Source organism: Hakea prostrata, chromosome 2, assembly GCF_041222555.1.
Source record: "Hakea prostrata isolate BN-2017 chromosome 2, UWA_Hpros_2, whole genome shotgun sequence".
Classification (NCBI taxonomy): domain Eukaryota; kingdom Viridiplantae; phylum Streptophyta; class Magnoliopsida; order Proteales; family Proteaceae; genus Hakea; species Hakea prostrata.
In genome coordinates, this window is record NC_142601.1 from 6,969,648 (window position 1) to 6,984,269 (window position 14,622).

At 37.9% G+C, this 14,622-nt stretch overlaps 1 protein-coding gene across 2 annotated transcripts; it reads right to left on the reverse strand.

Moving 5' to 3' along the window:
• Positions 1–622: 622 nt before the first annotated feature.
• Positions 623–5,563, reverse strand: LOC149023517 (uncharacterized). Of its 2 annotated transcripts, none has more exons than XM_089144063.1 (4): positions 5,202–5,563; positions 4,475–4,650; positions 2,981–3,319; positions 623–2,188 (listed from the first exon to the last, which is right to left on the reverse strand). In XM_089144063.1, exons 3-4 carry the CDS (start codon positions 3,293–3,295, stop codon positions 1,298–1,300), a joined length of 1,206 nt encoding a protein of 401 aa, XP_089000189.1. In that variant the 5' UTR covers positions 3,296–3,319; positions 4,475–4,650; positions 5,202–5,563; the 3' UTR covers positions 623–1,297. The 2 variants fall into 2 exon arrangements, with proteins under 2 accessions (XP_089000189.1, XP_089000188.1); XM_089144062.1 differs by having other exon boundaries at positions 5,041–5,563.
• Positions 5,564–14,622: the final 9,059 nt, after the last annotated feature.

The following is a 14,622-nucleotide window of genomic DNA, read 5'->3' on the forward strand; positions in this document are numbered from 1 at the left end:
ACACCACACTTGGTGAAAATTCTACTTGAAGCAAACTATGCTTTGTTTTGTAACTTTAAATCCCCCACCCTCCTACAAACTCTAGCTACGGACATATATATAGTAATAGTCTAGTATCTATCTCCACAAATCTTGGCTATGTTTCTAACCGGATGCCAAACTGCAACCTCTCAAATTATCCTCAAGTACTGCATTTTTCTTTACGATAAAAAGAACTTGCTTTATGTGATTGGAATGATTAGATGGTGTTGAGCAAGACTAGGCACATCTATGGAATGCTGACTTAACAATCTCTACAAAACCCTCAAAACTAACTGTGAGTATAAATGCCTAAGACGAAGCAATGGTACACACATCAAACCTTTGAAAGGCTCTCATTGCTTACTTGTGATTGTATTTTCCAATGTTGTTCAAACTTTACCATTAGAGGTGGCTAGGATTTTTATCAAGTCCGACCATCCATTTCCCTTTAGATGAAGGACACTTATCCATCAGTCACATCCAAAAGTTGATATAAGATTTAAAAAATAAAAAAATTTTAATTTTAATTAAGTCTGAATTTTTTGATGTAACTGATGGACATGAATCATTCATCAATGTAAAAATAGATGGTCCATTACGGACAGATAAAATTCCCATGGCTTACTCATTATCCTATCAGTGCAAACTGAACATTCTTTGTCATCTTTGCAGACTATAGATTAATTTCAAGTTCAATCCAACCTCAGATCACTGGACTCCAATCAACCCAAGAGTTTGACCAGCAATCCAATCACACCGATCAGAGGGAGAAAGAACAAAGAAACTTGCTAAGTATCAAAAAGTGCAGCGGCATATGGATGAGAAAATTTTTGTGTTCCTAATGGATAAAATCAAATGCCAGAAGACAAAGAATTCCCAAAATAAAAGGGACAAAGTAACACAAATTTCAGTACCGAAGAAGCATATCCCTACACCTAAGTCTCCCTGATCCTAACCCCTATTCTCCCAAACTCTCCCGGGTACTAAGGGCATTGCATTATGCAGCCGCACGGACACACGCCCTGCCCAAACGCTGAGGATCTGCATGCAACTCCCCGTCTGTCTACATCTCTGTCTCTCTGAGTAGTGTCATCTTCCTCATTTCTCCTCCTTCTTCCCTCTTTAACTCTACCAGCTACAAATATGCTCATCTATGTCCTCCTATCCAGTATTTCATTCATCCAACTCCCTTCCCTCCCATTATATATACAAAAAACGAAAGAACAAACAAATGGACACTACTCAACTAGGAAAATTTCTTCTGCTCCTACGTCTCTCAGACGTAGCGAAGCATGGGGTTGTCATTGGGGATCAGTTCTGGCGTAGAGATGAGCGGAGACATTTCATCACTCTGCTTGCTTCTCATTTCCACTACCTTCTTGTGTGAGTTGGAGTGCAATGACGCCACGAAAGTTGGGCTGGCAGCGGGTCTATACTCTGGGAAGAGCCGGCCAGACTTGTATCTCACACCACACGCATTGCAAAGTGTTTTGGGTCCCAAAGGTCCAGCTCTCCACTGTGGAGTTTTAGTAATCTCACAATGCAGGCATTTCCTAACACCCGCTGCTGCTGTTCCTGTTCCTGCTGGTTGACTGAAATGTTGATCCATTGCTGACGATGGTTGGGCTGGCAGCTTCTTTTTCTTCTTCTTCTTCTTCAGCTGCAGCTGCTGTGCATCTGTGGCAGCACTAAGGGATTTAATATGTATCTTCTTTATAGTATGGGAATCCGCATAATTCTCGACTTCGGATGCTGACTCTGTGCTGGAAAATGGATTTGGATCGATGACAGAGGAGGTGGGTGAGACAATTGAGATGTGCGGACGAGGATTAAACGTAGCAGGACGTGGGCGTTTGCTACGAGCACGTCCAGGCACGAATGTCTCAGGACTGAGCGGCATGGTTCTGTATCCACCACCACTACTACTTCCACTTCCACCTGAGCAGGAGCTGCTGCTCTCCAAGACAGACACTGGGCTCGAAGTCTGGAACTGCTGGTGGTGCGTGTCCTTGTTGGTCATCTCCTCCTCTTTCTTGATGTTGCTATTGTTATCATTGACAACGTTCATGTTCCCGCAGCACTCGTTTTCCATGGTGATGATGCTTCCAGATAATGAGTCTTCCACGAAGTTGGACAACCATTCCAGTTGATCAATGTCTTCTTCATGCTGATCATCAACACATTACTACATACAGTCAGAGAAATTCTAAATACCAAAACAAGGTCCATTACATGTTCACCCCTCATTAGTTGCCGTTTATTCACACAGAACACAATGAGTTTTCTAACCCCATTAATTTTGACAGAAAGGGGTGGTGTGGGCTAGAGAGTTGGGCCAACGGGTTAAACAAGTGACCCGGATTCGGATTTTATTTGGAGTGAAAGGCCCACAGACTCACTCATCATTGCTGTGGGCTGCCCAATTACTAAAGTGATTATAACTTTTAAAGACATCAAAAACAAACCTCAAAAATCCATTCCTAGAGACGTGTTTGTATGGGGACTGACGACCATCAATCACGCAACCGGGAGGTCCACAGAGTCATCATGGGAGTAGCCGAGGAAGGCAGGCCCACGGAAAATCCCCTTGTAAGTTGTACCCTTGTAACCATATTTTAATCGTCAAATCAAATGAATGTGATGCCACTCAATATCCTCCAGCTGGTCCAATCTGGACCGTAGGATGAGGAAGACACCTTTACAGACATCGTATACCGTGATGGCAAAAGCTATGATTCACGAATTGCCTCAGTAAAGTCAATTCGGTGTGACCGTTTTCACATTTCACAGGCGGAAAAGCTCTCTTTTCCTTTTTACTTTTTTCCTTCCTCGTTATGCCTTTTGTGTTTAATTAGAGAATGAAATGATCCTCTATCACCCAAATCCGCAAGGAATGTCTAAATTCAAAAAATTACATGAATTCTACTATAATAATTTAAAAAATAAATAAATAACTCACCGGAACGGAAAGCTCCGAAGGAAGCTCCACGGTGGCGGTGTTATCTTCATTTTTCACGGGGAAAGCAGTGGTGCTATCGCCATTCTTGACGGGGCAAGGGAATGCGGTGGAGATAGAACCTGCAAAAGCATCCGTGGGTGGCGGAGGCAGCCAAGCACCTTGGAAAGCATCGCATTCCCCTCCACCACCACCACAACCATCACCATTACCACCCTCGACGTCCTCTATCGGGAAATCCAACAAATCGTCGATTTGGTCAAAGAAACCACCGCATAGATCAATGTCGAGGTCGTCCATGAATCCCGGTCCGATCATCTTTTTTTCTCTTTAATGTAGAAACTATAAGCACAAGATCAAAGAGCTTGTTAGGGCGAAAGAAATATTCGGAATGGCACAAATACAGAATAACCCCCTTCACACAGATTCACAAAAAGGATTGAGTGGACGAAAGTTGTATCTTTCTCAAATCACATCTCCTCCCCAAATTAAAAAAAAAATGGTGGAGCGAATCTTAATTGGACAGCTTACCACGTTAGTTAAAGGAAGGTAAAATTTACGCTTTTTAGCAGACAAACCAGCGCAAAATCCAAAAATCTAACCCAACCACTGGTTAATACCAAATGTGAGACACTAGGACAAAGGTGGACCCACATTCAGAGGGGGCCACCAACCAACCATGCCGCGTCATCGTCCTTCCTCATTAGCGCTAGGTCTGTTTCTTGCTCAGCCAGCAGCCCGCGTGGCTCATGTCAGCAATTATGATTTTCTAGCTGTTAAAGAAACTAATATTTATTTATTTTTCCTTCTTAAAAAAGCTCTTTGGTTTTGAAAATTGAAATCCTATGGCACGGAAAAAGATGCTGCACCAGATTATTCCAAGTATAACAACCTATAAAACTTGTCATACAGATCCCCATAATCTGCCCCGTTGATCAGCATCAAGATAAGGATTTCTTGGTGGATGGTCACTACGGGTTCAATTGGGGCCCAGTGGGTCCAGCGTAGTTAAAGATGTGATAAGAGTAACTAAGTGGGGCCAGGCAAAAGTAAATTGCAAGCAATTACGTGGCCACCGACATAAACCCCAAATCATTGTTGACATAAGTGGGCCAACCCAACCCAAACCAAACCAAACACTGAACCAACCATACATACGATGGAGGACTGGAGAACCACTTATCTTTTCTGTACGATTTAAGCCTTGGGGAAGAACACAAGAAGTCTTTCTAGGGAAGGGAAACACGAAAATTCATTTCTGCAGAAGCAAGGAATTTTTCCAAATTTAATTTTGGCCGACGGATTTGAATTGACCATTAAACCTTGGAAACTGGTGAAAGAATCAAATTCAAACAAAATATTACTGTCTACACACGGCAAGACTGGAAATGGCGTACATAGTCCGGAGAAGAACAGAAATTCGCAAATGAAATTCCAAAAACTGGAAATTAGACATGGAAACTGTGGAATTAATACTGAGTTTCTCAGCAAACAAACCTGAAAAATCAAAATGGTCAACCAAGAAGGATGCTTTCCGGAACGATAGGCTACAACCCCAAACTTCTTCCTGAAAAGCCTTGTGTGAATTTTCGAATTAACCAGTAACTTCTTCCAGACAGTAAAGAAAATTTGAATTACACTAGAACGAACGCCAGTGAAACCTTCTTAAACTCCTGAAAAACAGAGAGAAACGTGTTAATGAGAGACAGAGAAACTCAAAGCACAGATATTTTTATCAACAGATGTTTCACAAGAAATGCATTCAAAGCCCTCCCTCCTAATGCAGCAAACTCAAAAATTAAAAGCACAGATAGGAGCATTAGCAAGGAAAGCCCCTGCTGAGCCGAATTTCACAAGGAAAATTCTTCAAAATGCGAGAAAAAAGGAGAGAGGGTGAGAGAATTAGGCATATATACTTGGACGAACCGGTTTTCTAAACTGCAAACTCCCGCCTAAAACTCCACCAGAAAACCGTAGGAAAAAACTAATATTCAGAAACAACGACCCCCTAATATGAACTCTGCAAAGAAAAAGTAGAGGAGAAAGAAAACCCGAAAACTTACACTCAAACTCCTAAACTTCCTGGCTGCAAAGAACAGTGACCGTACGTTGAAGAAGGAAGACGATGTTTGAAAGAAAAAGGGAAGGGGAGAAACAAACCCTAGAAAAAGGGGGTGGGAAATGTGTGAGAGAAAACGAGAAGGAAGAGAGAAACGATGAATACAGGCTATAGTTCTGGTAGGTGAGCCTCCCTCTTCATTGCTAGCTGTCCTTTACGATCCTTCGTTCACTGTCGTGACGTTGAAGTCTTCAATAGCTTTTCTTTCTTTTCCACCTTCTCTTATGTGACTGTGGCCATACACGGGTCCCACTCTTCACCGCTCCCTTTTATTAAATTTTTTTTCTCCTTTCTTTTTCTTTTCTCTTTTCTTTCTTTTTTTCCCGAGTTTTGCAGGTTTTGAGATTTCAACTTGAAAAGATTTGCACAGAAGCGAAGACGACGACGACGCAGACGAAGAAGCGAGGAACCCAGAGACTCTCTCTCTGTTTTGGATTTGAATCTTCCAACTTCAACTTGAAGGTTTCCTTCTTGGTTCAACGGATTTATAGGCCAAGGATGGTTTCAGGACACATGTTTGACTTTCACTGCCGCTGTTTACGAGGTTTTACTTTTACCGTCCATCAGTTACCACTTACCACCCTCAACTTTCGATGTGAAAAGATTAATAACTTCATCATGTCTTCCACAGTACTTCATTGATCATACCCTTTAGTGGCAGAAAGACCAAAATGCCCATCAATGTGAAATCGTTTTTTTTTTTTTAATTCTTTTCTAATTTAAGTTCAGATTTGGGTTGAAGAATGCCGAACCCACTGGCTGCCGTGGATGGTGCAAGGCTTGATTAATTAGGAGAATTTGGGATTAGTCAAGTCAGTGTGAAATCAATTTGAATTGCTAACAGGTGTTTAATGTAAAATTAGTCTAATTTTAGGCCCCATCCACGTCATACTAAACCTTCCATTGTGTGTATTTTTGTCAAATGTTAGTGGTATCGCTAAAATCCCATACACGGTCGTTGAAAGTCTTGTTCCACGGGATAAAACCAGACCGGACTGAACCGGTAAGATTTTTTTTGGTAGTAAGGTTCAATTTGTCATAGAATACACGGAATTTACTCTTTCGGATTCTATCACGACCTTGCTGTAAAGCACGTGCTTGCGTCAATCATTGCTTGAGGAGAGTTTATGGTCAATAGTCAACTCATTCAGATTCCACTTCGACGACGGAAAATGATTTAATGATAAAATCTTGATAAATCCACATTTACCTTGGAAAATGATAAGCTAAGACACTTTTTTTTCTTTTCCCTAATAAGCATTCTAAGTCATACCCACCCACTGCACATCTGCACATGCGAAGGTGGTGCGCAGTGGATTCTCGCACTAACGAGTGATGACTTGGCAGTGGCTTCCCTTGTAGGTAGTGTTGTTGTTTCTGTAGCCATCAATCGTATTCGGATTACTAGGGGCCCACCACATGAGATACTCTGCAACGCCTCCATCTATGCACCTTTTCTAGGGACACATGTTAAACCATGCGGGCCCAGTAAGGAGCTAGAGATGCTTTTCCTTTTGACCTGGTTGGTCTGTATCACCTGAGCCACTCGTCTTTGGTGTACTATTGTCTTAACGTCAAAGTTAATTATCCCGTGTCTCTCGGAAGGGCAAGCTTTTAAACTCTGAAAAGAAAAAAAAAGACGGTAGTATCGTTTCAGTATCAGGTACTACCCCTCTCCTCGTGGTGTTTTGGTAATTTTAAAATATGTAATATTCTAATTTCTACGGCATTATCATGTGGGTTAGGGATAAGAGTGAATCATGATTACCGGAGACGTGGGTGGGACTTAGATGGTGAGCATTAATATTTTGACCATCACCGTTTACCCAATCGTCCAGTTGCACATAAACCTAACGAACCCCCCTAATAAAAACCTTATCTCATTCTGGTGCTCCACCACTCCCATTTCAAAATCCCAACGGCTTTATTCCAAATGCCATTAAAAATTTCAAAATTACAGATTCCCTTTTTAAGGAGGAAAAAAAAAAAAAAAAAACCTTTTACTGAGGAGAGAGAGAGAGAGAAAATGTTAAAGTGAAGAGACAACGCAAACATCACGACGTTGCTTTGAGTTGGGACTTGGGACCAAATGGGAATTGATGAAAACCACGCACATACCCCAACCCATCCACCTCTCTCTCTCTCTCTCTCTCTAGCCCCAGTTCTTCATTCCCACCATTTTTCTTTTTAGCAAACTTAAGTTACACTCTTGCAGCGATGCCTTCTAACAGATTCTCACTCTCTCTCTCTCTTTCTCTGAAAATATATTTTCTCAGGGTCATTCATTAAGTCCTTCGTTCGTGTTGTTAAGAATTTAAGATTCATGCCTTCTTTTTCTTTTAGTTTACTTGGATTACACTCTTTGCATAAGTTCCTTCAAAAATACTCGATCTTCTCTTTAATTGATAACAAATTGCAGACTTAAAGAAGCTTCACTATGTGTGGTGGTTAAGGGACTTTTGGCCCTCGATTATGTAACAATAAGGTACCCTACTGAGAGGATAAAATAACACTAAATCGGATTCAACAACAGTTGACAAACAGGTTCAACCATCGATCAGTAAGGTAAGGGCAAAGGAACTTTAACGGTTATAAGAAACGTGATTCTATAAAATTCGAGATCTACGATCGGACCACAAAAAGTAACTACCACTAACTTCGAAAGAAAGGTTAAAACCCTAGAATCGAAATGACTACGAAAGAAGGATCATAAGTGAATCCAATGATCAAGAACAAGAGATACACCCTGTATAAACTAAAGGTTCACGCACAACTAAGATATCTGAATTGTTTTCTTCCGTTGTTGTTTTCAATTAAAGCTCTGTAATTAGCTAGCGCTCTGTGATGATCCATTTCTGACTTAGCCTTTGAAGATAGCCACAACATCTCAGATGATTTGGATTAACTAGTTCAAATTTACTTTATTCTTAGTAAAAAAAAAAATGTCCCGTACGAGGTATAATATCATCCATGTCACATTGGCCTTGGTAAAAAGCAAAAAACTAAAAATGTTACTCAATTTTGTCATTTTGTGTGCTCTTTTTCTTATTGGTGTTGAAGCTGAATCTCCAGTATTGTAGGTGATGTGTTTAAAAATGGTTCAACTTTCAGATTTCTGCAAAACAGATGTCAGATGTGACCCGACTGCACAGTCATTAGTGTATGTACTTAGTGAAGTAGAATGCTTCATTATTTGTCACTTGCCAATGCATGTGCTCATTCATGTGATTGGTGACCTCGCAAAAATCCTAACTTATTTCTCCACCTAAAATCAAAGAAAATGAGACATTTATTACCTTGACATTTAACAATATTAAGGTACGATTGTAGAAGACCCAACATACCTTTGAATATATTGCGTTAGGTTGTCATTATTTAATAGAACAAATTCTTATTTGGTAAATAGTGACAAAAAAAAATCTTAATTATTTTTATTATTTGATTCTAGAGATAATTAGTTGGCTATAAAATATCAAGTAGTTGATGCCAAAAATCTTGCTAATATTAATTTATTATGTTATCATCAACACTTCAAATCAAGTAGATTTCGTTAAGATTCCTCTAAAGAAATTTTATAATGATATGTTGAATGGCTATAAACTACTTAATTTGGCTTGATTAATTTTTGAGTTATTAATTTTATCCTTAATTTGCATCTCTACAATGCAATGAAGGGATCAAGAGTCAAGACCCGATCTTTTTTTCGTGCTAATTTAATGCTCTACCACTTTTGAGTCCGAACATTTCACATGGAGTAATGGGTCCCTTATACATTATATAAGAGATACTGGTGTAGACTATGATCTTCAAAAAATGTTGTTTTATAAGTTCTTAAGCTAAAAAATAAGAAGCTAAGTGTCTCTTTGCATCAGCTATGTCGGCTACAAGGGTTGGGTAGTGCACATGACACTGCACCCCTACTAGTAGTCATGTGTGTCATTTAAAATCCTAATTACACATAAATCATTAACATTAACTCTTGTTTAGGTACTAAGCATTAAACAATAAATGGAATAGTATCAATAAGGAGTATCACAGAAGACAGCATGGACTAGATTTTGACTCCCAAATCAGAATTAAGCATGTACATATGCTTTCACAAGAGACAATTAAGGTATTTGAAATTTGATTCCTTAACTTAAATAAAATGGTATTGGGTCAAGCTTCTCATTCAATTAAGCATCTGATTAGTGTAACATATCACATGAACTGGTTGGTGTTTCATTGTCTTTTCCATTTCTTAGTTGTTGTTCATTGTCAGCACCTTACCTGTAGTTTGAGTAGTCTGGAGGTTATTTATCTTTTCTGGGAAAGAAGAAAAAAAGAAGAGGAGTCACGAGGTTGATGAGTGAAAGCCCCATACAACCAACTAGCCTTGTTTTGGGCCACCCAGCTTTCTTCTTTCTTCTTCTTCTCATCAACATTTTATCAATGGTAGTTCTGGATTTGACAATATGACAAACACATGGTGGGCATTCTAGCCTTTTTCAGGTATTCAATCTAAGATAAGCAAATTGAGGATAATTGCATGTGGAGATCGAGTAGAGGAAAATTCCATGTCATCAAATTGCCACGTGGTGTATGGGGAGAAAGGGCGGAGAAGCCTGCGGAGGAGGGGCTTTGTTGGAAATGGCATATATATAAAAATAAAAAAAAAAAAAAAGCCCATAAACGGTTAAAACACGGCGTGAGGGCCATGTTCTTCATGGGCCAGACGCGGCGGGCCCATGGCACGTTGCGATGGATATGTAAGAAAGTTGCAAGCACGTTGCAACACGCGGCAGTCGGTGATTTAAGAGAAAGGAACGCGGCGGAGCCCACGCAGCCAGCTGGCCAGAAACAAAAGCCTTTAAAAGTCTCCATAGTCTGGAGTCAACAAAATCTCATGGCCACGTGACATATAAAATATGTCTTCTCCCCCTCTCACATAAACTTTTGTCCGATTATAGTTTTCATAAAGAAAGAAAGAAAGAATAATTGATTAAATTAAATTAAAAAAAAATTGACTAGTCAATTCTTCCCTTGATATTTTCATTGTATCCATTCTAATGAGGTTTTTGAAATTTTGGATTAAAAGTAAACTTAAACACAAATCATTAATATTTATTTAATTTTAAATTTAATTAGATTTGAACCAACGGTTGAGATTTAGATTAGATGAGACCACTACTTTAACTAACTTCATTTAATGACTTTATAAGGGATGACTTTTCAATGGTTCAATCCTATTTTATTCCATTTGGGCTAATGCTGCATTGGTTCGCTATTGAGAGGTAGTTTATCGATGATGTCATATTTAGTGGAACGTTGGGAGTCATAATAAGTCCAACTAACGTCACTTGAAAATGACCCAATTACCCATCCACCATTCAAGTAATACCCATGAAAATTGTCATAGTGCGGGTGTAGTAAGTATAACACCATAACGGTAAAGTTTCTCCTTAATAGTAGGCATTGAAAATGCAGGAGAAAAATGAAAGCACGTCGAATTATAATTTTGGAAAACAAAAATCTCATTAAAGCTCTGCACGTTAATATTTTGTGCTCTCCCATCTCTCATTCATTCACGAAGCATTGCATAAAGAAGCATTATATATCTTTATGTATTTTTTTTTCTTTTTCTCTTTCCTCTAGTAAACTAAAATAAAATATAAATATTGGCAATTCATGCATTCATATATATACGTAGTAGAATGACCGACATGCACCTCATCTTTATGAAATTCTCTAGGGACACAGCGGTCATTGCGTTTTTTGTCCAGGCATTCCTTCTTTATTCCATAAATAAATAAATAAAAATAAAAATAAAATAAAGAAATGGTTTTGAGGTGTCGGTGCCGACAGTAATGGCACCGACAGCGTTACCGGAGAATGTGAGGATTTCACGGTGCATCGGCATCTTTGAGTCCCACGAACGAAACCCCACCTCCTCGACTGCTCGACATGTGCAGCTAGCTGATGAGTAATGATGAACCCCAGAAGAATGTGCAGCAAATCAACAATCCTATGCCGTTCTACACGATCATCCTCACAAACCGTCGGTGCACGTTCTGTTTCTATTCTCTTCTTCTATTTACTTTTTTTTTTTTTTTGGGTTAATAAAAATTTATATATAAAAAAGAAAAGAAAAAAAAGCAGAATATTGTTATTAAATGGAAACAGGTGGTGGCATGTGACACTAGGTGGTTGGGTGCAGAAGATAAAAATTGTTTTCATTTTTTCTTTTTTTTCTTGTGGTGCATGTTATGGTGATTGCTAGCCACACAGGTGTCACGTGTCCTCGTCATATCAGATTCATACAATCATCCTCTTATGTATTCATAGAAATTCCTTTTTCTTAATAGTAATTATTAGTGTAATTAAAACTAATTAAATAGCCACTAGTACCTTAATCAATATATGTATGGTCGTTTATATATGGAAGAGATCTATATATACATCACGAAAATGAAAATATCTTCCAAGTCGTGACAACCGTCATCGTCGCCGTGAATGCTGAACTGAAAACGAAATTTGCATGTGAATTATTTCGTATTAATATTAACTACCATCGTGTTGGAATGTTGAATTTAGATAGATAGAGAGAGAGAGAGAGAGAGAGAGAGAGATTTTAATGCTTAAAGAGGTACCTTAGGAGTATATCCATCCTTTTTCACAGTCCATCGTCTCTAAAAATATTGAAAAGTCCAAACGATGACTAACACTTTTTGTCTATTTATTTCTTTCTCTCTCTCTCTGTATTGGGTGTGGACTGTGGATGAGATGAGAATATGAATATAATATAATTTCTTCTTACCAAAAAAAAAGAGAGAAAATAATATAATATAAATTAAAGAAGAGAAAAATGAGAATGGGAGTAGTGGTCTGGATCCTATCACGATTTCCTTCTAAGGGTGTTGGATGTGAAGAGTGATTGAGGAGGAGGAGGAGGAGGACTACTCCACTTGTATATTTATTTGTTTGTTTGTTTGTTGAAAAGTATTATGTAGGTACATACAATCGTGATACGTACGGGTTGTGATCACCATGTAATATATATGTTTAAGCTTTTCAACTTTTCTTTAAATTAAAGGCAGCTGCAGCTGGCTACTAAGAGTATATACATACCTATATATGTAGATTATTGGATTATGTATACAGTTGCATATTAAGCTTACCTAACTCTTTTGACCTTGTTGAAAAATGTTTAAAAATAATATATTTTTCGGGCGATGTATAATAAGGACCTATGTAATATATCTTTTGGACTAAGGATCGCGCTTACATAGTATAGTGCAAACCCATGTCCGACACGAAACTAAGCCTAAACCCTAGTGTGACCCAACCATGGTTATGTAGCTATATGTTAATTAAAATTATGGATAATTACTATTGGCCCCCTTTACTTTGATATTATTCTCTACTGTATCCCTTTTACTTTTTAAAATTACTAATCCAACCTTAAACTTTGTCTATAATTACTATTGCCCCCTTACTATTAAGTTCCATTAGTTTACTGATGATGTGGCATCTTTATATTTTCTCAAAAACCCCAAAATACACTTATATTTATCTCTTTACTTATTTACCCTTTTGTCAAGTTACAATAGTACCATTAATTAACTGTGGAGAAAAAGTAATTATAATGCGTTTTATTCTATAAAAAAAATCACCAAATAAAGAAAGAATAATTGAATAAAATTCAACTAGAAACCGAAGAGGAAGAAAAATCAAATTCAACTCAAATTGGAAACTGAATATCACCTAATATATTTTCAAAATAAATAAAGTTTAGTGAAAGTGGGAAACCAAATTGGATTTGGATTTTGTTCATTTCTTTAATTCAAAATAAATGAAGTTTGGTGAAGGTGGGAAACCAAATCGGATTTGGATTTTTCCCATTTCTGTAATTCAAAATAAATGAAGCTTAGTGAAAGCGGGAAACCAAATCGGATTTGGATTTTGCCCATTTCATTAATTCAAAATAAATGAAGTTTAGGGCAAAATAGACATTAAATATTCAAACTTAACAGCTATTTAACACCGTTATAAAGAAGGGGGGCAACAGTAATTTCGTAAGAACAGAGGTTTTATTAGTAATAAAATCAAACTATAGGGGGCAACAGTAATTATCCCTTAAAATTAATATTTCTATATGACTTGGGACTTGATCCAAAAAGCCCACTGCTGGGTGGAAGTGTAGAGATGCCAATAAATAGGCATTTTTCTTTAGGGAGGTCAGCTGAATATGTATTTTCCTGTAGAGAGTTGAGTTGAATAGGTACCCTCAAAAAGGGAGGTGACCTTACCTTTTCACCCACAACCTTACAGATTATTTAGCTCATTTTCTACAATGAATTCTCCCTGTTGTCTTTCTGTTAAGCAGTGCAAACCACTAGATTACATCTAAAATAACCTTTTCGGGGTGCAACCTTAAAGGTTTGAGCTAACTGATCTTGGGGGTGAAGACACATTTGGTACCCGTATTGCACAAATGGGGATTTCTAAATACCTCAAAGAAAGTATCTCGAGTATGTTTTAGCTCTAACCAAGTTCGTGATTACAACAACATTTCAAGTGTTCGTGTAGATTCATCAAGAAATTCTCAATAGACCTTTCTTTTTTTGGGTACATAAACAGTCAAAGACCTAGAGCAAAGAGAAAACTAAATAGAGACAAAGTATGGATGATCCACCTAAAGGATTTTCTCTAACTCAAATGAGGGATCTAGAAAGATTGTGAAGGGGTTCCACATTCCCAATGGTATTTCAACATCCAACTCACGGTCTGAGTTTGCATCTCTAAAGATGTGTGGGATCTCTCTACAACCCTTTGACCTCATCAACGACGATTTGATATTGTAAATAATTCTAGTAGGTCTTCCATGCAACACCCTACCAATGGGGGAGGTATAAGACAACCTCTAGCAAATCAACCTCCACATGTAAAGGTCTAAGGTCCTTTTTCGTCCATCAGCAAACTCCTCATTGATAGCAAGTAATTCTGCTTTGATGATCGAGCAAACATCTATCCTCTATGTAAAACCTCATCTCATACAACCCAAATGGTTCCTAAACACCCCTCCTAACTGTGTGATGTCATTATGTTCATTAACTGCAACATCCACATTGAGCTTTAAGAAACCATCCAGGGAAAATCTCCTAGCAGACGCACCAAGCTTCCTCCTAGGCTAGGCCACCACAGCCATGTATGATACCAAGCTCGACAATGCATTATTAGTATTATTTTTCTTTTAGATAAATACTACTATATCAATTCACATTGATATTGTATTCAATTTTTTTTTGGGTAAACAAATATTATTTTCTATTCAATAACTTGTAATTTTTGGAATACCTTACAAAATATTCAAAATTTTGCTTAAATTTTACACTACTAGTGTCCATATCCTTTGGGTTTATACACTAGAATAAATTTAAATAAAACAAAATAGTATTATAAGTAATGAAAATTTTCAACACATTATATAATCATGTTATAGGGTAATAATACATGGATGCAACTGAGATGTAAGCCATGATCTATA